At 39.9% G+C, this 27,219-nt stretch overlaps 1 protein-coding gene and 1 pseudogene across 1 annotated transcript in view; both read right to left on the reverse strand.

Moving 5' to 3' along the window:
* The window catches only part of LOC140712180 (zinc finger protein ENSP00000375192-like), a 42,248-nt gene extending 19,581 nt beyond the window's left edge, over positions 1-22,667 (reverse strand). Inside the window, exons 1-2 of the mRNA XM_073017981.1 lie at positions 22,622-22,667; positions 15,709-15,751 (exon numbers count right to left, since the gene is read on the reverse strand). Of these exons, the coding sequence (XP_072874082.1) occupies positions 15,709-15,751; positions 22,622-22,667 (89 nt within the window). The remainder of the gene's footprint in view (positions 1-15,708; positions 15,752-22,621) is intronic.
* Positions 22,668-23,226: 559 nt separating this feature from the next.
* Positions 23,227-26,033, reverse strand: LOC103238709 (protein Wiz pseudogene; annotated as a pseudogene).
* Between the last annotated feature and the right edge of the window lie 1,186 nt (positions 26,034-27,219).

The following is a 27,219-nucleotide window of genomic DNA, read 5'->3' on the forward strand; positions in this document are numbered from 1 at the left end:
ACTGTCCAGGAGTTCATGACTCAAATAAAAAAGGGTTAACTTAGCTCCTCGTTTAATTTGACTTTGACTCAGATTTTCATCCAAAAATGATCTTCTTAAGAAATATTGAAAGTTGCTGTGAATAGATGATTTATATTTTCACATTTTCATTTGTTTATCTTTCTTTTGTTTATTTTATCTAAAAAGAACTAACCAGTTAGTCTTTATTAGAAAGGAAGAAAAGATTCATGAATCACCATTTTAGTCTCCCCAAATTGGAGTCATACCATTTAAGGACCTGTTAACTAATTGAAAATGGAATTTATATCTCAAAGACCTCTTTTCTCTGTGATCCAAGTTCCAAACAGCAAAGAAAATGTGAGCAGGTAGTTTAATGTTGTCAGTGTGACTTTCCAAGTCAATCTCTCTTTTTCAAGCAAATAAATAATAATTTTTTGTTTGTTTTTGAGACAGAGTCTTGCTCTGTCGCCCAGGCTGGAGTGCCGTGGTGGGATCTCGGCTCACTGCAACCTTCACCTCCCTGGTTCAAGCAATTCCCCTACCTCAGCCTCCCGAGTAGCTGGGATTACAGGCGCATGCCAGCATGCCTGGCTAATTTTTGCATAATTTTGGTAGAGACAGGATTTCTCCATGTTGGCCAGACTGGTCTCACACTCCTGACCTCAGGGAATCCGCCCACCTCAGCCTCCCAAAGTGCTGGGATTACAGGTGTAAGCCACCGTGCCCAGTCTAATAAGAGCTTTTCTTAGTTGCTGATGTCTTGAGTGCTTTGAAATGGAACCTGCTTATTCTTATATACCCAGTCTTTGTTTCCCTATCTTGCCTCTTCCCCTGTAAATAGAAAATTTCATTTAGCCATCAAAATCTATCACTCTGCTCTCTTCTCTTGCCAAGGACATGAAGCTTCATGTGAGGTTTAGAGTAGGATAAAGACAACTGCTACTATCATAAAATTTATTTTACTTAATTTTGGTCTTGGAGTTTTTATGGGAAGTAGTGGTCGCCTGATAACAATGCTGATCAAATGTCAAGTTTTTCACTGGTTAGTAAATAAAAGTTCAAAAGTCTTACCAGGGAGCCTGGCTCTGTTAGCCTTGCCAGATCCCCTTTATTATCCTACAGAGAGTAGGAGAAGAAGGCATCATTAAATTTAGATCCAGCAGAAGGCAAAAGACGGGGGTTAGATGCTTGCATTCCAATTGACCTTCTGGTATGAAGATAAAAATTCTGATCCAAACAGCTGCACATATTGAGTTTGTTTTTACAGTAGTAGTTGAATGTGCATAGAATTATTTGCTTTTTTCAGTTGATTGTGATACTGCCCAATAGTGTATATATTCAGAATGGCTGGAATTGAGCCCGTGAAAATGGATTTAAGAGAAACAACAAGCTTTAATGAAATGCAAACCTCCAATATCAGATCCTTTGTGCTCTACTTGCTTTAGTTAAATAGTGACAAATATTTTGAAATGCATCATTTTAGAATGAAGCAGGCACTTTAGCAGTATAAAATGATTATGAACAACTTAGAACAACAAATTTACAACAATACAGTATGTCATCCTATTGTTAGATTAATTTTGTTTAATTTTTTAATCTACAAAATATAAATTGTATTCTTTGTTCTACCTTTCTGAGAAGTGTTTCAAGAATCAAAAGGATGGATATCCAAAGTACCCTTTGACCTACAGAATGTCTGACATCATATTAGTAATAAGATGGGATAACAAAAATGCCTTTGATACGAATCTAGTGTTAGTTTAGAAGCAGTTTTGTAATATCCCAGAATTTTAAAATTTGAATGATTTTTTGAGATTATTTGTCATGGTTAATTTTCTCACTTTTGTCATTGAAGATTTTGGACAGTGTGAGGGTAACTATTGCTCAAATTCATGTATAAAATAAACCTAGAATTTAGTTCTTCAGACACCCAGCCCTGTTCTCTCTCGAGTATTCCTATTTTGTCCACAAAAGTCTACACATATTGTGTCTGGACCATTATCTTGTGACCTTGTGACCACACACACATATGCACACACACACATACACACATCTTGGTGACAAAAACAAGCATTTTACAAAAATAGTGATGCTGTTTCCTACTATTTATCATTATCTTCTGCTACATAAAACTTGTCTCCAATCTGCAGAGTGATTTTTTAAAGTTTTCTTTTTTCTCAATTGTTGGTGTTTTATTCTCTTATTATCTTGGGAAACAATTAGTATAAGATCAGTGGTATTGTGTTTACTTTTATACTTATAAGTATCCCCAATTATTCATCAATTCTAGCTGACATATACAGCATAAAAATAATGGTAATATGAATGAAAATAACTAGAATAATAAGTTATGACTATGGAGTCTTTACATCTTTTTTCATATGTAGCTCTCATTACAATTGTTTGAGGAAAAATGTATTGCTCACAGTTGACAATCGAAAAAGTAAAGCTTGGAGAATCTGTGACTTAGCACAGTTCTTAGACTTAGATAGTAGCAACAACCAGAAATCAATACTTGAGAAAGTAAAGTTTGATCACGTTCCACACCTGCCTATTGCTTTTTTTGTTGTTTGTTTTTCAGGATCTTAGTATGTTTACACCCCTTTCCTCTGCAAATGAAGTTTTCTTATATAATTTGGACTTCAATGCTTGAATTTAGTTAGTGAAAACATAGAAAAATGCAGAATACTAAACTGTATTGAGATAATATAATCAATTCTCTTCTCCAAGTAATTTTAATATTAAATGCTACACAATTTATATCCTGTTAATCCCAACATGATTTTGTTGCTATAGACAGCTTTGAAATACAGTGATTACAACCTTATTTTGTTAACTGTGAACAGTTAATGATCCAAGTCCCTTGCTTTACTGACATAATGGTCCTCTAGAGATCCATTTCCTTCCATCAACCCTGGCCTTGTCTTCAGACATTGAAACAAATTATTTTGTATTTTTTCTAATGTACCATAACTTGGTCTGTGACTACAAGTTTTAATTTTCAATTCAGCCAGATTTCATTTCGGGTTCAATCTAGTGAAGAAAGTTGATTAGCAAGCATGACCATAGTTTCTAAGAATAAGATATCTCTAGTAGATACTCTTAAGACCTTAGAAAAACACCAAATTTGAACTAAGTTCCACTCTTGCAAGGTTAATTGCATTTGTCCTTTTAAACAACCTGACACCAATGTACTACTTTAGTGATGTTCTCTACCACTCAGAAACATTTTGTCTTTTTGTTTGATGTTATTAGACTACTACCCTCTAACCTTTTGTAATTCACTTTTTCAATTGATATACATTGTTTATAAAATAGCACATCAGTTACTATTATAGGTTAATTTTGAAATAAGCAAAACTTTGTGGGGTGTGTGCGTGTGTGTGTCAGTGTATGAGACAGAGAAGGAGAGAGAGAGAGTTGAAAAGAGATAGTGAAGGGAAACTCGGGTTAATCCTAACTAGCATGCTTGGCTTGGAATCAGCGTTTGATTACTTCTGATGGATTAGATTTACTTGTGGTAAAATTTAGCTTAACTTCTGTGAGTTACAAGTGACTGAGGAACTTCAGTTTTCTATAACAGCTTTTGCAATGGCCTGCTTTTCATTCATACCATACATAAGTTGCTAACCTCAAACCCATCCTCCTCCCAGTAAGCCTGTTTCATATAGTGAAATGCTCCTGTCTATTCATAGCTTATTTCAGTTCTGATCATCGAGTGTCTTAATTATGCTTAGTTTCTAAATTACATGTTGCCAGCATAAAAAATAATCTTCTAAAATTCACTCCATAAAATCTACAAAAAGAACCTGAAATAGCTTAGGAACCTGAAATAGCTCTGTTTACCAATTCCTCTTAAACATTTACTAGTAAGTCAGTAATGATAGTTTTGGTAAAATTTGAGAACACGCTATTGAATTGCACCTTTTCTCCATTTATTAATGTTAAGTGTTTTAATGCTATCATTTGTGAAGACAAACCCTGTCTCCACCTGATATTAGGTCAAACACAATATAAAGAGGATATCTGAAAACAGAATAAATATTCTAAAATTGAGTATCTTTGTTTTTAAAAAGATACTTTTCTTGGCACTGATAACCACTGAAACAGAAAGGTGCTTTAAAAATTTCTGAAAAATTGTGGGTTTTAGCTAGGTTCTATGTTTAAAGCCAGGGTTTATTTAACTACTCTGAATAACTTGGCAGACAATTTAGACTAAGTGTGGTATAAGGAGTCCTGTAACTTCCCATCCACATTGAAGGTGAGTATAAAAGCAGAATGCATGACGGAGAATGAATTTGGAGGCTTTGGATGGAAAGAACATACCTTTCCTCTGAAAGTCATGCTAATAAGCTATGGGAACCTGGGTATATCCCTTCTGCCAGCTACTGGATGCCCAGTCCCTAAACTCCATTAGAAAATAAGACATAAAGTTTCCTAGAGTACGATAAATAATCTGTATTTTCAGTTTCAGCAGGGGATATCATATACATTTTCCTGTAGGAATTATTCTACGAATTGTAGTCAAAGGTGGTCAAAGTAGTAATGGCAATGCAGAAAGTACAGATCGGATAGGTTCAATAGATTGCTTTAGCTGAAGCAAGCCTTCCCATTTTACATATCTCATTGTCTTTCAGAAAAACATGTTTTCACAAAGAGATAGAAGCATCACCCAGTGTGTAGAAAACTGTTTTCTCACCAGAGGCAATATGAATCATTGTTATTATTCTCTTCAGTCATCACCATCCTCCTCCTCCTCCTCATCATCATCTTCAAGACTAACATTTACTAGATGGTGCTACATTCCAGGCACTCTTCTGAGTACATTACTTGCATTTATTCATTTGGTTGTCACAACATTTCTTTTAGGTACAAAATATTTTATATTCATATTACAGAAGGCGACACTGAAACAAACTAACATGCAAACATTTTTATACTAATTGCTGTATTCAAAATTCAAAAATACTCCATCTGACTCAAGATTTTTCATAATGAAATTCTTTTCTCCCAGTAGTAGTTTTCAAATTAGACAGAAATAGACTAAAATAGTAAATCTTCCATTCATTAATCTGGGGACTACAATCAAGTAAGAGACATAGTAAGTCTCAGTTTCCTCATTTATAAAATTAAGTATATAATATTACATATGTATGTCATAAAGTTGTGACTTTTAAAGAAAAAGAATATGGAAAATGCTTTATATAATGTCTGAGAGTGAGAGTTAACTTTAGGAGACCAAAGTAATGATATTTGTAATTAGTATGTGTGTGTGTGTGCATGTGAATGTGTCCTGGGTGTGTGTGTATGTGAATGGGCCAAGTAACAGTATTAATCAAATTTGATGTTTCCTTAGAGATTAATTTAAGCACTCTGAAAATCATGTTGATTTATAAGCAGTCAGGAGACTTTTAATTGAAGTGCTTAATTCATTTAGCTAATGGGATAAACAATACCAGAAGATGTTAGAAATGAAACTGTCAGGAGTCCTGATATTTCATGAACTTAATTTTGTTTCAGAAAACCACAACTATTTTTTTAACCTTTTTGGTCTTACTTCCCATTCTTATTCTTCCCCACCTCATTTTATTTCCTTTCATTGTAAGGAAGAATTTTCAGGAATGAAATCTGAGAAGCAGTGAACAGATCAAGGCATTTCCTCTACCCCCTTTTTATATAAATACTTGATATTCTGAAAGTAAGAATCCCACAACCCCCACCCCTCTAGCCTCTCATTGCAGGTTTTCTCACAAGCGTTTGTTGGGCTATGAGTGTAAAGGAGTTTTGAGGTATCCTCCCACCTAATACAACATACAGCACATGCATCATTGACTCTGTGTTACATTGTATTATTCTGCAATGTTTGCACACTATTAATTTGACAAAGATTACAAAGCCAATCACATCTGTGACATTATGTTACCATCAAAAACTGCTGAATGGCTCTGTCTCAGTATGAGTTCAGGCAGAGGTTACTGAATACACTAGATCAGTGTGAATGAAGGAGTGGGCATATATTTAACTTTCTAATTTTGCATTAAACTCATCAGTGACTGGAAGTTTAGCATGTAGTTTGTTTTACTGATTTATTCTCAAACAGTTGAAAATACCATGATCCTGGTATGAGACTGAACAGTGACTAAAAAGATTGTTCAACTTTACTTTTAAAAGACTTTGAAAATCCTATGAATTACGCTAAGGGTCCAGGTAGGATGGTCTCAAAATATAGGAGAAATAAGAAATAAGTTGGATTCTCAAAATAATTTTTTCATCAGAACATTTCCATTTTTCAACTTTGTGGTCCCTGAAATGCCTCCCTCTCTAAGTTATAATAAGTTATATCTACTTTTAGAATAGAGCTATTTGCCTCCAAAGACCTTCTATTTTGTGCTCCTCAAACCTCCTTGACACATAACTTAGGGGTATCTTTTATTCGGAATTTCCAGTTCTTGTATGTTTGTGAATAATAATAGATTCTAGATATTGGTTTCTTACTATGATTCAGAAACTAAGTGTTATGGTCTAAATTATGTCTCCACAAAATTCATGGGTTTGAAGCCTTAACCCTTAATATGAATATATTTGGAGATAGGACCTCTAATGAGGTAATTACAATTAAATGAGGTTATAAGATGGAGCCATTATCCAGTAGGACTGGTGTGCATATAAAAATAAGTGACACTGAGTGCCTTTATGCAGAGGAAAAGTCATGAGGACACAGCAGTCAGAAAGTAGCTATTTGCACGTTAGGAAGAAAGGTCTATCAGAATCCAATCTTGGGGGCACCTTGATTTTGGATATCCAGCCCCCAAAACTGTGATAAAATAAATTTCTTTCTTTAGGGATTAAATACCACACACTGGCTGTTATTTAAGACCCTCAATACTTACTATTTTGTTGTGGCATCTCTAGAAAGTCAATATGATGTGCCAAAAACTTTTCACACATTATTTCTTTTGATCATTACAATCACATCAAAGAAAATATAGATTAATATCAGTATTTTGCCAATGAGTCTTAGAGATGTTTAATGTCCTGGGGTCACACATTTAATGGGCAACAAATCTGAACAAGTCTTCACACTACTTTGACCACTTCATAAGGGAAAACTAGGAAAGCATATCTTTGGATGTTCATTCCTAGGAATTGGCCAAGAGTGTCTTCACATTCCCTTTAATTTGACTACACTTTAGACAGGTTTCTTCCTGACTATAGGCTCAAGACCTCCCTTTTTCTTAGAGCATTTGCCTTAAGAAAAACTTGCAGAGGTAGTTCCAAGATGGCCGAATAGGAACAGCTCCAGTCTACAGCTCCCAGCATGAATGATGCAGAAGACAGGTGAATTCTACATTTCCAACTGAGGTACTGGGTTCATTTCACGGGGGTGTGTCGAACAGTGGGTGCAGGACAGTAGGTGCAGCCCACCAAGTAAGAGCCGAAGCAGGGCGAGGCATCCCCTCACCTGGGAAGTGCAATGGGTCGGGGAATTCCCTTTCCTAGCCCAGGGAAGCCGTGACAGACAGCACCTAGAAAATGGGGTCACTCCCACCCTAATACTGTGCTTTTCCAAGGGTCTTAGCAAATGGCACATGAGGAGATTATATCCAGCATGTGGCTCGGAGGGTCCCACTCCCATGGGGCCTCCCTCATTGCTACCAAAGCAGTCTGAGATCTAACTAAAAGGTGGCAGTGAGACTGGGGGAGGAGCACCCACCATTGTTGAGGCTTGAGTAGGTAAACAAAGTGGCCAGGAAGCTCGAACTGGGTGGAGTCCACTGCAGCTCAGGGACGCCTGCCTGCCTCTGTAGACTCCACCTCTGGGGACAGGGCATAGCTGAACAAAAGGCAGCAGAAACCTCTGCAGATTTAAATGTCCCTGTCTGACAGCTTTGAAGAGAGTAGAGGTTCTCCCAGGACCGAGTTTCAGATCTGAGAATGGACAGACTGCCTCCTCAAGTGGGTCCCTGACCCCCGAGTAGCCTAACTGGGAGGCACCCCCCAGTAGGGGCAGAGTGACACTTCACATGGCCGGATACCCCTCTGAGACAAAGCTTCCAGAGGAAGGATCAGGCAGCAACATTTGCTGTTCAGCAATATTCGCTGTTCTGCAGCCTCCGCTGCTAATACCCAGGGAAACAGGGTCTGGAGTGTACCTCCAGCAAACTCCAACATACCTGCAGCTGAGGGTCCTGACTGTTAGAAGGAAAACTAACAAACAGAAAGAACATCCACACCAAAAACCCATGTGTATGTCACCATCATCAAAGACCAAAGGTAGATAAAACCACAAAGATGGGGAAAAAACAGAACAGAAAAGCTGAAAACTCTAAAAATCAGAGTGCCTCTCCCACTCCAAAGGAAAGCAGCTCCTCACCAGCAACAGAAAAAAGCTGGACAGAGAATGACTTTGATGAGTTGAGAGAAGAAGGCTTCAGACGATCAAACTCCAAGCTAAAGGAGGAAGTTCAAACCCATAGCAAAGAAGCTTAAAAGCTTGAAAAAAGATTAGATGAATGGCTAGCTAGAATAATCAGTGTAGAGAAGTCCTTATATGACCTGATGGAGCTGAAAACCATGCCACAAGAACTACATGAGGAATCTACAAGCTTCAGTAATCAATTCCATCAACTGGAAGAAAGGGTATCAGTGATTGAAGATCAAATGAATGAAATGAAGCAAGAAGATAAGTTTAGAGAGAAAAGAGTAAAAAAAGGAACAAAGCCTCCAAGAAACATGGGACTATGTGAAAACACCAAATCTATGTCTGATTGGTGTACCTGAAAGTGATGGGGAGAATGGAATCAAGTTGGAAAACACTCTGCAGGATATTATCCAGGAGGACTTCACCAACCTAGCAAGGCAGGCCAACATTCAAATTCAGGAAACACAGAGAATGCCAGAAAGATACTCCTCGAGAAGAGCAACTCCAGGACACATAATTGACAGATTCACCAAAGTTGAAATGAAGGAAAAAATCTTAAGGGCAGCCAGAGAGAAAGGTCAGGTTACCCACAAAGGGAAGCCCATCAGACTAACAGTGGATCTCTCAGCAGAAACTCTACAAGCCAGAAGAGAGTGGGGGCCAATATTCAACATTCTTAAAGAAAAGAATTTTCAACCCAGAATTTCATATCCAGCCAAACTAAGCTTCATAAGTGAAGGAGAAATAAAATCCTTTACAGACAAGCAAATGCTGAGAGATTTTGTCACCACTAGGTCTGCCCTACAAGAGTTCCTGAAGGAAGAACTAAACATGGAAAGGAACAGCCGGTACCAGCCATTGCAAAAACATGCCAAAATGTTAAGTCCATCAATGCTAGGAAGAAACTGCATCAACTAATGAGCAAAATAACCAGCTAACACCCTAATGACAGGATCAAATTCACACATAACAATATTAACCTTAAATATAAATGGGCTAAATGCTCCAATTAAAAGACACAGACTGGCCCATTGGATAAAAAGTCAAGACTCATCAGTGTGCTGTATTCAGGAGACCCATCTCATGTGCAGAGACACACATAGGCTCAAAATAAAGGAATGGAGGAAGATCTACCAAGCAAATGGAAAACAAGAAAAAGCAGGGCTTGCAATCCTAGTCTCTGACAAAACAGACTTTAAACCATCAAAGATCAAAAGAGACAAAGAAGGCCATTACATAATGGTAAAGAGATCAATTCAACAAGAAGAGCTAACTATCCTAAATATATATGTGCGCAATACAGGAGCACCCAGATTCATAAAGCAAGTCCTTAGAGACTTACAAAGAGACTTAGACTACCACACAATAATAATAGGAGACTTTAACACCCCACTGTCAACATTAGACAGATCAACGAGACAGAAAGTTAACAAGGATGTCCAGGACTTGAACTCAGTTCTGAACCAAGCAGACCTAATAGATATCTACAGAACTCTCCACCCCAAATCAACATAATATACATTCTTCTCAGCACCACATCACACTTAAATTGACCATATAGTTGGAAGTAAAGCACTCCTCAGCAAATGTAAAAGAACAGAAATTATAACAAACTTTCTCTCAGATCACAGTGCAACCAAACTAGAACTCAGGATTAAGAAACTCACTCAAAACTGCTCAACTGCATGGAAACTGAACAACTGGCTCCTGAATCACTACTGGGTACATAACAAAATGAAGGCAAAATACAGATGTTCTTTGAAACCAATGAGAAGAAAGACACAACATACCAGAATCTCTGGGACACATTTAAAGCAGTGTGTAAAGGGAAATTTATAGCACTAAATGCCCACAAGAGAAAGCAGGAAAATCTAAAATTGACACCCTAACATCACGTTTAAAAGAACTAGAGAAGCAAGAGCAAACATATTCAAAAGCTAGCAGAAGGCAAGAAATAACTAAGATCAGAACAGAACTGAAGGAGATGAAGACACAAAAAACCCTTCAAAAAGTCAATGAAACCAGGAGCTGGTTTTTTGAAAAGATCAACAAAACTGATAGACCACTAGCAAGACTAATAAAGAAAAAAAGAGAGAAGAATCAAATAGATGCAATAAGAAATGATAAAGGGGATATCACCACCAATCCCCCAGAAATACCAACTACCATCAGAGAATACTATAAACACCTCTATGCAAATAAACTGGAAAATCTAGAAGAAATGGATAAATTCCTGGACACATACACACTCCCAAGACTAAACTAGGAAGAAGTTGAATCCCTGAATAGACCAATATCAGGCTCTGAAATTGAGGCAATAATTAATAGCCTACCAACCAAAAAAAGTCCAGGACCAGACAGATTCACAGCTGAATTCTACCAAAGGTAGAAGGAGGAGCTAGTACCATTCCTTCTGAAACTATTCCAATCAATAGAAAAAGAGGGAATCATCCCTAACTCATTTTATGAGGCCAACATTATCCTGATACCAAAGCCTGGCAGAGACACACACACAAAAAAGAGAATTTTAGACCAATATCCCTGATGAACATTGATGCAAAAATCCTCAGTAAAATACTGGCAAACGGAATCCAGCAGCACATCAAAAAGCTTATCCACCATGATCAAGAGGGCTTCATCCCTGGGATGCAAGGCTGGTTCAACATATGCAAATCAATAAATGTAATCCAGCATATAAACAGAACCAAATACAAAAACCACATGATTATCTCAATAGATACAGAAAAGGTCTTTGACAAAATTCAACAGTCCTTCATGTTAAAAACTCTCAATAAATTCAGTATTGGTGGGACGTATCTCAAAATAATAAGAGATATTTATGACAAACCCACAGCCAATATCATACTGAATGGACAAAAAGTAGAAGCATTCTCTTTGAAAACTGGCACAAGAGAGGGATGCCCTCTCTCACCACTCCTATTCAACATAGTGTTGGAAGTTCTGGCCAGGGCAATCAGGCAAGAGAAAGAAATAAAGGGTATTCAATTAGGAAAAGAGGAAGTCCAGTTGTCCCTGTTTGCAGATGACATGATTGTATATTTAGAAAACCCCATCATCTCAGCCCAAAATCTCCTTAAGCTGATAAGCAACTTCAGCAAAGCCTCAGGATACAAAATCAATGTGCAAAAATCACAAGCATTCTTATATACCAATAACAGACAAACAGAGAGCCAAATCATGAGTGAACTCCCATTCACAATTGCTTCAAAGAGAATAAATTACCTAGGAATCCAACTTACAAGGGATGTGAAGGACCTCTTCAAGGAGAACTACAAACCACTGCTCAACGAAATAAGAGGACACAAACAAATGGAAGAACATCCCATGCTCATGTATAGGAAGAATCAATATCGTGAAAATGGCCATACTGCCCAAGTTAATTTGTAGATTCAATGCCATCCCCATGAAGCTACCAATGACTTTATTCACAGAACTGGAAAAAATTACTTTAAAGTTCATATGGAACCAAAAAAGAGCCTGCATTACCAAGACAATCCTAAGCCATAAGAACAAAGCTGGAGGCATCATGCTACCTGACTTTAAACTATACTACAAGGCTGCACTAACCAAAACAGCATGGTACTGGTACCAAAACAGAGATGTAGGCCAATGGAACAGAACAGAGCCCTCAGAAATAATACCACACATCTACAACCATCTGATCTTTGACAAACCTGACAAAAACAAGAAATGAGGAAAGAATTCCCTATTTAATAAATGGTGCTGGGAAAAGTAGTTAGCCATATGTAGAAAACTGAAACTGGATCACTTCCTTTCACCTTATACAAAAATTAATTCAAGATGGATTAAGACTTAAGTGTTAGACCTAAAACCATAAAAACCCTGGAAGAAAACCTAGGCAATACCATTCAGGACTTAGGCATGGGCAAGGGCTTCATGTCTAAAACACCAAAAGCAATGGCAACAAAAGCCAAAATAGACAAATGGGATCTAATTAAACTGAAGAGTTTCTGCACAACAAGTGATTACCATCAGAGTGATCAGGCAACCTACACAATGGGAGAAGATATTTGCAGTCTACTCATCTGACCAAGGGCTAATATCCAGAATCTACAAAGAACCCAAACAAATTTACAAGAAAAAAACAAACTACCCCATCAAAAAACGGGTGAAGAATATAAATAGACACTTCTTAAAAGAAGACATCTATGCAGCCAACAGACACATGATAAAATGCTCATCATCACTGGTTATCAGAGAAATGCAAATCAAAACCACAATGAGATACTATCTCACACCAGTTAGAATGGCGATCATTAAAAAGTCAGGAAACAACAGATACTGCAGAGGATGTGGAGAAATAGGAACACTTTTACACTGCTGGTGGGACTGTAAAGCAGTTCAACCATTGTGGAAGACAGTGTGGCGATTTCTCCAGGATCTAGAACTAGAAATGCCGTTTGACCCAGCCATCCCATTACTGGGTATATACCCAAAAGATTATAAATCATGCTGCTATCAAGACATGCACACATATGTTTATTACTGCACTATTCACAATAGAAAAGACTTGGAATCAACCCAAATGTCCACCAATGATAGAGTGGATTAAGAAAATATGGCACATATATGCCATGGAATACTATGCAGCCATAAAAAAAGATGAGTTCATGTCCTTTGTAGGGACATGGATGAAGATGGAAACCATCATTCTCAGCAAACTGTCGCAACAACAGAAAATCAAACACTGCATGTTCTCACTCACAGGTGGGAACTGAACAATGAGAACACTTGGACACAGCAAAGGGAGCATCACACACAGGTGCCTGTTGTGGGTTGGTGGGAGGTGGGGAGGGATAACATTAGGAGATATACCTAATGTAAATGACAAGTTAATGGGTGCAGCACACCAACATGGCACATGTATACATTTGTAACAAACCTGCATGTTGTGCACATGTACCCTAGAACTTAAAGTATGATAAAAAAAAAAAGAAGAAGAAAAGAAAAAGAAAACCTTGCTATTGTACATTTTTTCTCTATCCCTTTAAAACGTATATAAATTGTCTCCAAGTCTGTTGGCAGTTTTACAACCAAATAAATGTCTTTTTCAATTACTTGGGAACTATCTCTTTGAAATGTATACAATGAAAGCAATAGTGCCCTATCTCCCAGTCTCTGTAAGAGGGTAGGAACCTAACCTGATCAACACCAATTAGCAAACACGGATGGCCAGAGCACAGAAAAAAAAAAAAAAATTACAGACTCAGTAATAACCAAATGTGATATCCACATCTCATTGACCAAACTCTTCTCTCCAATACTTTTCACTCATTCACCTAAACATTCCACATTTTGTTGCAGCAGGATTGAATTCAGTCTTTCTTCCCAGTTGCAGTAGTCTGGAAAAAAGTTTTCCTTCCCTGTTTAATTTGCCCAGTAAAATTTTTACTGTGACAGAATTTAAAGGACCCAGCACTTAAAGGACCCAGCACTTAAAATGCCTAAGAGGGAATGTCAGCAAACTTTAACTTTTTACAAAATATACAGAGAATAGTAATACAATGGAAAGAGCTCAGGTTGCATATACCTGGAAAATTTCTGTTCAGAGGTTTTCAGAAGTAATTGTTCAGATATTTGGGTCACGGAAAAGGAGAGCAGGAAGCATTTGGTTCCCTATATATGTGTCTCAGTTCGCATTCGGCAGAGGTATGCCCAGGAGCAAGAATTCAGGTGCAAGTAGCTTGTTTAGGACTTAAAAGAAACACCAGTGGTAGAGGAGTGAGACTAGAAGAAAGGCGGCCAAGATAAATTATTTTTCTAACCAACCTACCACTGTGGGTGCTTCAGGTTAATACCTCATGGAAAACTGGAAGCCAATGGAAAACACACCAGAAAAGCTGGGAGAGACCTAGGGTATTTGTGCACTATCTCATTTTAGATGCTGTTTGGAAGTTGACAGTATTAATTCCCAGTACTTCTTTCTGCAAGGCAAGCAGATAAAGCCATCTTGAGGAAAGGCTTGCCAAAGGAACATGTAGGGGAGGTAAAGGAAATCCACAAGAAAAGTGAATCAGGTCCCGGCCCTTGGAGAAGCTGACAGTGAAACTGTCGGAGTGATAGGGTATGGGTCAGACACATACACAGTCAACTACACTGTGTTAATACATGTTACTTCTATAAAAGAATACCATGGTCAAAACATTTTGGGGAAAATTTGGGTTAATCAAACATTAATTGGTTTATTTATTTTATGACTTCTCAGATATTTTAGGATATGAATTTGAATGTACCTTGCATAGCTTTAAGATAAGAATATCATGCTAAAATTTCTCAGCTGTTTTGGTGGGTGCCTCTAGTTGGATTAGTGTATATAGTGCATTTAACATACTTTGAGAATCACCAATCTAATTTATTTGCCAAATGTTACTAATGAGAAAAATTAGATCCATATTAGTGACATTTAAAAGTGAAGCAGTGTTTACAGAGATTAGTATAACTGCCAAGGATTAAGGTAATAGGAAGCCAGAATATGTGATAGAAGATTCTAGTGATACATAATATTGTTGATACCTTCTTAATTCTCATTCTATCTATTCTTCTAATTACATTACTACAGTGTCTGTATTTTCTGAAACCAGAATTTAAAGTATTGACATATAATTTCAGAGTTAATAATTCCTTCCAACTTTCTTTTTAATTAAACTGATCTTGCATGTTTAATTTTCAAAACAAGTGATGTGAAAATCCTACCTCACCTCAAAAGAAAACTTGTAACTCTATTTTTCATCCACTATCCCTATGGGGACATTAAGCCCTTAAATTTTACCAGGTGAGTGAACTGAAGCCTCACATGCTTGGCTTACTCTGGGTGATAGAAAGAGGCAGATTCACAACTCGGATTGTGTCAGGATTCATATTCTGAACTTTTGACCCGAGGTCTGGTGCTGGTCCTTACAATCTTCTTGCCATCTCAAAATTTGTCAGGTAATGTTTTGTTCTATTTTTATTGGGGTTATTGCTAGTGAGCCTGAGTTATGAGTTTCTTGGTTGGATGAAGTGGCTCACACCTGTAACCTCAGCACTTTGGGAGGCTGAGGCTGTTGGATCAACTGAGGTCAGGAGTTTGAGACCAGCATGGTAAACATGGTGAAACACTGTCTCTACTAAAAAATATAAAAATTACCTAAGCATGGTGGTGCGTGCCTGCAATCCCAGCTACTCAGGAGGCTGAGGCATGAGAATGACTTCAACCCAGGAGGTGGAGGTCGCAGCGAGATGAGATTGTGCCACTGTACTCCAGCCTGGGCAACAGAACGAGACTCTGTCTCAAAGAAAAAAAAATAACTTAGCTAATGAAAATGTTGCAATGAAAATAAAAAAAAAGCCTCAACATGCAATTTGTCAATATGATAAAATGTACTCCCTTCTATAACTTTAAATTCACTTTTGGATTATGTTATTAGTACTGTCATGTAGTGAGAGAAGCTTGAGCTTAAGATGTTTCCAAGGCTGGAATTCAGTGCTCTTTAATTAAAAAAAAAAATACCACTGGAAACTTTCAATCAGAAATCTTCATGTGTGTGGAAACTTCTGGAACGGAACTCATACTAAAGTAAACAGGAACCTTTTCAGACAGGTTTTTCCTAGTTAAGAATCTTAGTCATCTGTTCATAGGGGCCATTTTAGAATACCTGTGCATTGTTTACTGGCAGTGACTCCCTGTATATCTTTCTTTGGGATTATGTATGCCTTATATAGGGAATAAAAAAGACTTGGCAAGAAAAACCACAAGAACAAAAATAGAAATATCCATTTTACCTGAGACCTAATTCAATATGTGAGGAAACAAACAGTACTCTTTAATGGTCCTGAGAAGAAACTTAGGACAGAAAATGGATAAAGGTGGTTTGGACTTCTTATAATAGGGTTTCTTTTGATTAGGGATTTTTGAAATATTCATTATATTAACACAGTGGTTACACTACAGAAACAATACAAAACAAAACAAAACAGAACAAAAAAGCCAAAGTTAGAAGAGAAATAAAATGACCATCATCAAATGGCATCTAAATTGGACAGGGGTGGTGGCTCATACCTGTAATTCCAGCATTTGAGAGGCTGAGACAGACGGATCACTTGAGGCCAGGAGTTTGAGACCAGCCTGGCCAACACGGCAAAATCCTATCTCTACTAAAAATGCAAAAAGTAGCTGTGTGGTCATACACAGCTATAATCCCAGCTACTTGGGAGGCTGAGGAATGAGAATAGCTTGAACCCTGTAGGTGGAGGTTGCAGAGAACCAAGATCATGCCATTGCACTCCAGCCTGGGTAAAACAGTGAGACTCTGTCTCAAAAAAAAAAAAAAAAAAAAAAAAAGCTAAATTATTCCAGAAATACTTCAACAGGAGATTATACAAGAAGCTGAGTACCCAATTTTCACATTGGTCATGAAACACAAGTTATAATAATAACCATAATGAAAATATTGATGCATATTTAGACAACTTGCAGTTTATATAATGGGTCATGCTCATCTTTAACTTCAAGTTAGTTAGGTTGCCTTTGGAAGGCAACTTATAGTTATTTTGGTACTGTTGTCACATTTCTGAACCCAATTATCTCAGATTATTTTTGGATATAGAGGAAATGAATTTCAAATAAATGCTTATCTCATAACTACTTGCAAATTGCTAAAATATTACCATGTGTTATTATAATGCTTCTGATTGGATATTTAAGGTTCTCAGTATTGGCAAACCCAACATTCACAAAAAATGACTGATATATGGTATTACCTCTTATTTTATAAAACTGAGTCAAAAGTATTTAAGAGTTTTTTTTTTTTTGGTTTGGCTTCATTTTTTGTTTTGTTTTTTTCAAGAATAGCCACTATACAAAGGAAAGAATGAAAACTGAAACTCCCACCAGGACTGCCTTACAAGAGCTCCTAAGGAAGTACAAAATATGGAAAGGGAAAACTGGTATCAACCACTGCAAAACCACCAAAAATTACACTATGAAGAAACTGCATCAACTAGTGTGCAAAATAACCAGCTAGCGTCATGATGACAGGAACAAATTCACATATAACAATATTAACCTTAAATTTAAATGGGTGAAATTCCCCAATGAAAAGACACAGACTGGCAAATTGGATAAAGAGTCAAGACCCAATGGTGTGCTGTATTCAGGAGACCCATCTCACATGAAAAGATACAAATGAAGGAGTATTTGCCAAGCAAATGGAAAGCAAAAAACAAAACAAAAACAAAAACAAAACAAAACAAAAAAACAGACGTCACAATCCTAATCTCTGATAAACAGACTTTAAACCAACAAAGATCAAAAAAGACAAAGAAGGGCATTACATAATGGCAAAGGAATCAATACAACAAGAAGAGTTAACTATCCTAAATATATATGCACCCAAGACAGGAGCACTCATCTTCATAAAACAAGTTTTTAGAGACTTACAAAGAGATTTAACTCCCACACAATAATAGATCTGTCTAATGTCAATATTAAGACAGATCAAAGAGACAGAAAATTAACAAGGATATTCAGGACATTAACTCAGCTCTGGATCAAATGGACCTAATAGACATCTATAGAACTCTCACTCCAAATCAACAGAATATACAGTCTTCTCAGCACCACATAGCACTTATTCTAAAATCGACCACATAATTGGAACTAAAACACTTCTCAGCAAATGCAAAAGAACGGAAATCAAAACAAACAGTCTCTTAGACCACAGTGCAATCAAGTTAGAATTCAGGATTAAGAAACCCACTTAAAACCACACAACCACTTGGAAATTGAACAACCTGCTCCCAAATGACTCCTGGGCAAATAACAAAATTAAGGCAGAAATCAAGAAGTTCTTTGACACCAATGAGAACAAAGACACAACGTACTAGAATCTCTGGGACACAGCCAAAGCAGTGTTTAGAGGGAAATTGATAGCACTAATTGTGCATATCAGAAAGTTGGAACAATCTCAAATCAACACCCTAACATCACAATTAAAAGAACTAGAAAAGCAAGAACAAACAAATCCAAATGCTAGCAGAAGACAAGAAGTAACTAAGATATGAGCAGAACTGAAGGACATAGAGACATGAAAAATCCTTCAAAAAATCAGTGAACCTAGGAGGTGGTTTTTGAAAAGATTAACAAAATAGATAGACTTCCAGGCAGACTAATAAAGAGAAAAAGATAGAAGAATCAAATAGACACACAAAAAAATGATAAAGGGGATATCACCACTGACCCCAGAGAAATACAAACTACCATCAGAGAATACTATATAAACACCTCTATGCAAATAAACTAGAGAATCTAGAAGACATGGATAAATTCCTGGACACATACACCCTCCAAAGACTAAACCTGGAAGAAGTTGAATCCCTGAATAGACTAACAACAAGTTCTGAAATTGGGGCAGTAATTAATAGCCTACCAACCAAACAAAGCCCAGGACCAGATGGATTCATAGCCGAATTCTACCAGAGGTACAAAGAGAAATTTGTACCATTCTCTTTGAAACTGTTGCAAACGATTGAAAAGGAGGGACTCCAACCTAACTCATTTTATGAGGCCAGCATCTTCCTGATATCTACATCTGCCAGACACACACACACACACACACACACACACACACACCCCTTCAGGCCAGTATCCCCAATGAACATTGATGTGAAAATCCTCAATAGAATAACTGCAAACCGAATCCAGCAGCACATCAGTAAGCTTATCCTCCACTCTCAAGTCAGCTTTATCCCTGGGATGCAAGGTTTGTTCAACATATGCAAATCAATAGATGTAATTCATCACATAAACAGAATCAATGACAAAAACCACATAATTATCTCAATAGATGCAGAAAAGGCCTTGAATAAAGTGCTACATCCCTTCATGTGAAAAACTCTCAATAAGCTAGGTATTAATGGAACATATCTCAAAATAATAAGAGCTATTTATGGCAAACCCACAGCCAATATCATACTAAGTGGGAAAAAACTGGAAGCATTCCTTTTGAAAGGCAGCACGAGACAAGGATGCCCTCTCTCACAACTCCTATTCAACATAGTATTGGAAGTTCTGGCCAGGGCAATCATGCAAGAGAAAGAAATAAACATATTCAAACATGAAGAGAGGAAGTCAAGTTGTCTCTCTTTGCAGATGACATGATTCTGTATTTAGAAAACCCCATGATCTCAGTGCAAAAATTCCTTAAGCTGTTAAACAACTTCAGCAAAGTCTCAGGATACAAAATCAATGTATAAAAATCACAAACATTCCTATACACAAACAATAGACAGGCAGAGAGCCAAATCATGAATGCACTCCCATTCACAATTGCTACAAAGAGAATAAAATACCTAGGAATACTGCTAACAAGGGATGTGAAAGACCTATTCAAGGAGAACTACAAACCAGTGCTCAACGAAATAAGAGAGGACAAAAGAATGGATAACCATTTCATCTTCATGAATTGGAAAAATCAGTATCATGAAAATGGCCATATTGCCCAAAGTAATTTACAGATTCAATGCTATTCCCATCAAACTGCCATTGACATTCTTTACAGAATTAGAAACAACTATTTTACATTTCATATGGAATCACAGAAAAGCCTGTATAGCCAAGACAATCCTAAACAAAAAGAACAAAGCTGGTGTCATCATGCTACCCAACTTCAAACTATACTACAAGGCTACAGTAATCAAAACAGCATGGTACTTGTACCAAAACAGACATATAGACAAATGAAACAGAACAGAGACCTCAGAAATAACACCACACATCTATAACCAACTGATCTTTGACAAACATGACAAAAAACAAGCAATTGGGAAAGGATTCCCTATTTAATAAATGATGCTGAGAAAACTGGCTAGCCATATGCAGAAAACTGAAACTGGACCCCTACCTTACACCTTATACAAACATTAACTCAAGACAGATTAAAGACTTAAATGTAAAACCCCAAACCATAAAAACCATAGAAGAAAACCTAGGCAATACCATTCAGGACATAGGCATAAGCAAAGATTTCACAACAAAAATACCAAAAGCAATTGCAACAAAAATGAAAATTAAAAACTGCAATCTAATTAAATTAAAAAACTTCTACACAGCAAAAGAAACTACCATCAGAGTGAACAGGCAACCTACAGAATGGGAGAAAATTTTTGCAATCTACCCATCTGATAGAGGTGTAATTTCCAGAATCTACAAAAAACTTACACAAATTTACAAGAAAATAAACAACTCCATCAAAAAATGGGCAAAGGATATAAACAGACACTTCTCAAATAAGACATTTATGCAGCCAACAAATATATGAAAAAAAGCTCAACATCACTGATCATTAGAGAAATGCAAATCAAAACCATAATGAGATATCCTCTCATGCCAGTCAGAATGACTATTACTAAAAAGTCAAGAAACAACTGATGCAGGTGAGGCTATAGAGAAATAGGAATGCTTTTACACTGTTGTAGGAATGTAAATTAGTTCAACTATTGTGGAAGACACTGTGTTGATTCCTCAAGGATCTAGAAGAAGAAATACTCTTTGACTCAGCAATCACATTACTGGGTATATACCCAAAGGAATATAAATCATTCTACTATAAAGACACATATGTTTACTCCAACACTATTTATAGTAGCAAAGACATGGAAGCAATCCAAATGCCCATCCATGATGGACTTGATAAAGAAAATGTGGTACATATGCATCATAGAATACTATGCAGTCATAAAAAAGAATGACGTCATGTCCTTCCCAGGGACATGGATGAAGCTGGAAGCCATCATCCTCAGCAAACTATCACAGGAACAGAAAGCCAAACACTGCATGTTCTCACTCATAAGTGGGAGTTGAACAATGAGAATTCATAGACACAGGGAGGGGAACAACACACACCAGGGCCTGTCCGGGATAGGGGGCAAAGGGAGGGAGAGCATTAGGACAAATACCTAATGCATGTGGGGCTTAAACCCTAGATGACAGGTTGATAGGTGCATCAAACCACCATGGCACATGTATACCTATATAGCAAACCTGCACATTCTGCACATGTATCCCAGAACTTAAAGTAAGACAAATAAGACAGTTTTTAAAAAATCTGAACTCAAGTTCAGACTCCTAATTCTAATATTAAAATATACTTTGTGGGTGGTAAGACTAACAACGTAAAATACACACTATATAAACCTTGGATAATATGGAGTTCTTCACCAGAATTACTGCCTAATGGACATTTCAGGAATTGTTCCGCTTGGTTCATGCATTGGTTTAACATTTAATGGTATTTAACCCATGAGTTGGTTTCATCATTTTAAGCAGTCAGTAGAAAATTAAAGATAATTTCTTCACTGCTTTGTTGGGTATCCAGTCACACATCTATGTTGTCAACACTAAGTATCAATTCCACTTCTTTTGCTTACTATTTTAAAGATGTTAAAACTAACTTAAATCATTTTTATCACAAGGGAAAATTTTATAAATATAACATATATATGTATGCACATATATGTATATATATGTATTTATTCATGTAATATATATGTAGGTGTATGTCCATACTTGTATATGTGTGTACACAAATATGTAAACATATATAGTATATTCATTTTCTTGCATGAGCAACTTAGGTTATTTATCTGTAAAATGGGAATAAGATAATCTTATCCTACACGAGTGCTGTTTTGGAAAAGAATTAATACAATTTTGACCACATCCAAGTTGCCATTTCAGCTTCGCATTCCTGTGACAGCATCTGACTCGAACTTGGATCCACAGATTCCGTGGCCATTTTTTCCTCCTTCCTATACCTCATTGACTACTTCGAGAGGGAGTCCTCGCTTCCTTCCTTTTTTATTCCCCCCGGGACTTTTCCAGAAGAGAAATTTAATCTAACTTACATACTTCTAGGTACATCGATAACCAAAATGTGGCCACTGAAAAAAGTTAAAAGGTCAATCAGTTTTTAATGTTGATTTAAAAGCTTTTAAGCTTTTAAAAGGTCAAAGGCTTCTAGCTGGTCCAGGATTGCAAAATAAAAAGATCCACATTCCTTATTTTCTACACAAAACGCGTTTTTAAAAAACTGAAAAGCGTAGGGAGCTATACATAGAAAGCAACAGTGAAAAGGGGGAGGGGTTGGGGTGGGGGAGGAGAGTCCCACCCCGCCTTCTCACCCTCCAGGGTTCCAGAGCCCATGAGGCTCTTTGGGGGTCTTGACATGGCGGGAGTCAGCTGTCAGCTCTAGGCTCTTCCCACTTGGGAAGGCCCCTCCGGCGGGCAGCCAACAAGGATTTCCGTGGCACTGGGGGCTGAGTGGGGGGCTCCCAGGCTCCAACGGGCCCCACAGAGGGAGCATGGCTTCCCCTGAGCAAGCACTGTGGCATGATGTGGTCGTTCGACCCTGGAACTGGGGATCCGGGGCAGATCCCAGGTCTCACAAGGTGCATGCGTGTTCACATGTACATGCGTGTGAGAGGATATTCATGCGGGCGAGAGGGAACAAGAACAGGGGTCTTTGGGGTCTTTGCAAATGGCCACGGATGGCAGACATCCTTCTGACTGGCTGCTAGAATGGGGAGTGCTGTCCTCCCCTGTGACCAGATCGGCTGCCACCCGAGACCTGGTGGCTGCCCCTGCTGGACCAGGTGGGCATAGGCTGAAGGAAGACACCCTGTGGTCCCAGAGTCTTCGGACTGGGGGAAGGGCTGCTAGCTTGCTCCCGGCGCCCTAGCTGTAGAGTGCCCAGACCCCAAGGGGCGCCGGTTTGAGGTTTTGGCTTGCTCCTATGGAAATGGAAAGAAAGAGGAAGAGGGACAGGACACAGAGGAAGAAGAGGAGACACAGGTGGCACAAGAGGGGATCTGGAATGCTTCTGTGTTAGGAAGCCTCTGCCGCCACTGTCTGTGCCTGCAGGGCCTGGGACTCCTTAGGCTGCGGGTCTGCTTTGGAGAAGTTCATCTCCAGAATGTGCAGCTGTAAGTACCGCACCTACTCTTCCTGGATAGAGAGGGGGCCCTGGAATTCCACTTCGCAGAACTTGCATTTGAGGACACGTGTAGATGTTGCCCACGAACTTGACAAGTGATGTCAGGGTCACCAGGGAGGGGACCGGCCGGACTCGGGGTGGGGTTGCCTCACCTCCTCCATGGAGGAATGCCTCCATGTCGGCATTCGAATTTGTTGATGTTCTGCCGCCGGTGCGCTTCAGCCTTCACGGTGTCCAGCGGCCTGGCTGCCAGAGGTTGCTCACCACTGTGGGCTGCCCGGCCAGCCTCAGACTCTGGTTCCCAGGCCCCCAGCACTGCAGCCTACCACGGCCAGGCACCTGGGTGCCAGCCCAGGGACGGCCGCTTGTCACTGTCATGGCCATGGCTGGCACTGCGGTACTTCTTGGTGAAGGGGCAGCCGCCCTGGATGTATAACTGCAGTAGGCGCCCACCTTCTGGGATTGGTGCTTGATCCACTCACTCAGTGTCTCGATGGGCGAACCACTGATGCACCACTCCGTCACGTTGAACTGCCACAGGTGTTCCCGTGCGTGGCTGGCCAGAGCCTTGCGGTTTTCAAAGTAAAGTCCACACAGCTCGCAGCAGGCCTCAGTGGAGGAGTGGGAGGTCTTCTTGTGAATGGTCTTTGTCTTGAAGGGCGGTTCAGTCTGGATGTAGGTCTTGGCCTTGACCTCTACTGGGGAGGAGGCGGTCCTCCTGCAGGGGCAGCTTGGTTGCCACTGAGCCCAGGTAGCCAGTGGCTCAGGGCTTGGCCCCAGAGATAGGAGTCAGGCTGAGCTCACAAGGAAACCTGGGCCGGCCCTGTGCCTGGTTTGCCTGACCGGCCAGACGATAGCGGCAGTGGGGACTGCACTGGCCCAGGGGCCACAGTGGGAGGCCCATCCTCAGCCAAGGCAGGGACCAGGTCTCCAGCCAGTGATTGATTCCTTCTTGATGAGGCACGGCTTGGACTTCTAGAGGTTCTCTCGCAGTGTCAATGGACGAACCATGGACTGACCACTCGGTCACACCCATCTGCAGCAGGTGGGAGCACGCGTGACTAGATAGGCCCTTGTGCTTCTCAAATAACCCGCCGCAGAACTTATAGCGATGTCACGCACCGGCTCTGCCCGGGAAGACAGGTTCAGAGGTATCATGTCTTTCCGTGGCGCCTCCCAGGGACCCTCAGACAGGTGTAGCTCCCCATGAACGGCCCCCGGCAGCATCTCCCGCTTGATCTCCATCCGTATTTGTTCAGACTTCAGCTTCTTGGGCAGGGAGGGTGCAGTCAGACCTGGGAACATCTTCCGGGCCGTGGTAGGAGTAGAGGCAGTTGGTGAGTGGCCCAGGGGGCTGCCTGGTGGCGGTGGCGACTTCTTGGCCAAGGGTGAGATGTGAAGGTCCGAGGGGCTGCGGGTTTCCGGTGAGCTGCCAGGACCTGTGCCGCCCATCATCTTGGCCAGAGCTTTTGGACTTGGCCCTGGCGGGTTGGGAGGTCTGCCAGGGCGAGACAGGGTCTGTCTCTTCAGGAGCTCCCGCAGCCTGTGGATGGGCGAGCCATTGACATACCCTTCAGTCACGCCCATTTGCCTCAGGTGGGAGCCCGTGTGGCTCCAGTAGCCCTTGCGGTTCTAGAAGAACTCACCACAGAACTCACAGCAGCGGACGTCTGGTGCTGGCTCTGGGCCTGAGGTGAGGTTCAAGGGCCTCAGACTGAGGTCACTGTGCCTTTTGGGAGGCCGGCCGGGGGCTCAGGGACAGCTCAGGGCTCTTGTCCTCAGGATTCTTAGCGGTAGAGGAGCCCGCCAGGGCCAGTGGTGTCTTTTTGAGGAGCGGAGAGCTGGGGAGGTGGGGGCGGCCCAGGCCCTTGGTCGAGAAGCCGAGATGCAATTTAATGGCTTTGTTGCAGGGGCATCCAAAGACTTGGCCAGGGTAAGTAAGCCGGGACGGGGTCCCCGGAGACCACCTCCTTCAGCCAGCTGGACTTCTTAGCCAGGCCCGGGGGCAGCCCAAGTTGGGCGTCCTGCAGGCCCTTCTGCTTCATAAGCTCCTAGAGGAGGTTAATGGTTGCAACGCGCCTCTCGGACTCTGCCACTACCAGCTACTGCAGGTGGGAGCGTGCGTGGCTGGACAGGCCCTTTCGGGTCTCAAAGCAGGCGCCGCAGACCTCGCTGGTGGTCAGGCTCTGGGATCTGAGGTCCTGCAGCTCCTGTTTGCTGCCATGAGGAACCTCCGGAGCCACTTTGCTGCTCAGCCAACTGGTCACCTGCTCCAGGGCCCCAGGGACAGGCAGGCTCTTCTTAGGGAGCGAGGGAGAACTCAGGTCCATGGCCACCACTGCGTTTTCCTCAGAACCCAGGCCCGGCGCGGACGAGGGCCCGGGCCCTGGCTCCCGCCCGGCCTTGGGCCAGTCCCTGGGCTCGTCCCGCGGCGGCGGTGGCGGCGGCGGCGGCGGCGCGGGCGGTGCTGCAGTGTCGGGGCTGGGGAACTCTGCGGTGGGGCGCCCAGGCCGGCGCGCGCTCCCGGACGACCCCGCGCGCGGCCCCGCCGACTTACTCCACGCTTTTGTCACTGGGCACTGGGTGGTGGAGGCGGCCATCTTGGCTCCGTCTTCCTTTTCTTTGAGCATCTCAGAGAGTGTTTTTTGCTTGTTTCATTTTTGTTTTTGTAGAAATAGGTAAATAATATGAGGCCAGCCAATTATTAAGGTAGAAGAAAAATAAATAATAGAGGGGAGTTGGGTGTTCTTCGTAACTAATTAGATTTTGTTTTAAAATGTGAAACTCGCTGCTAATTATTGTTCACACTAGAACAGAGGCATTAATACAATGATTTTCTTCTTTTCTTTTTAGTTTTTTTTTTTTCTTCTTTTTGAAAAGAGACAAGCTTTAGAATTTTGTTCAATGTTAGCTTTGCTCAGGGGAAGGCCACTTTAAAAGGAATTACAATGATGAAAGGGGAAAACCGAGAACTTGACCCAGTATTTCAAAATCTTCAGCAGACAGAGGGGCAGTTGATCCCAAAGTAATTAATGTCTGGGTAATTGACAATTTTTTTTCTTTAATTAAAGTAACCAGTAACCATTTTCTTTTTAGATTTAAGAATTTTGAAATTATATTTATAAACTATCAGGAAGTCAAAGGAGAAAGGCAGTCAGCATTGAGAACAAAAATAAGTTACCAATTTTCTTTTAAAAAATCAATAAACACAAGTATTACATATTGGATTTTTTATGAGGCTCTACCTAATAGATGAGATAGGCATAGATTTTTTATAAGTCTATGCTATGACAGCAAACATTCTTCCATGATGGGATTTCTTAAAATCCGATTAGTTCATGTTGCAAAATTCTAAGTCATTCTATTAAGGTAAAATATATAGCCCTTCATTAATTCAATAAATTATTATTTAGTGGTTACTATGTACCAAATCATTAACAAAACAATCTGCCTATTCTCATAGTGCTTAAATTATAGTGTGCAATAAAATTTTCAAAAATACATGTTAAGTATCATAAATAGTAATAAGAGCTAAGGGGAAAAATAGAGCAGGGGAGAGGGGTGGGTGTGTTGCAGTAAGACTTCTACGTTTAAGCAGGTAATTGGGAAGGCCACAAGTAAGTAGTAAGGACCTGAAGGATGTGAGGGATGAAGTTATGTAAGTATCTGTAAGATACTATTCTCGGCAGATTGAACCCTTCAAGGCAAAGACCCGGAAGCAGGAGTTTGTCTGATGATGTATAAAGGATTCCAGTGTCAGCAGAAAGAATGAGTTGAAGGGAATGC

This window comes from Chlorocebus sabaeus, chromosome 1 (genome assembly GCF_047675955.1).
Source record: "Chlorocebus sabaeus isolate Y175 chromosome 1, mChlSab1.0.hap1, whole genome shotgun sequence".
NCBI classification, from domain to species: Eukaryota; Metazoa; Chordata; class Mammalia; order Primates; family Cercopithecidae; genus Chlorocebus; species Chlorocebus sabaeus.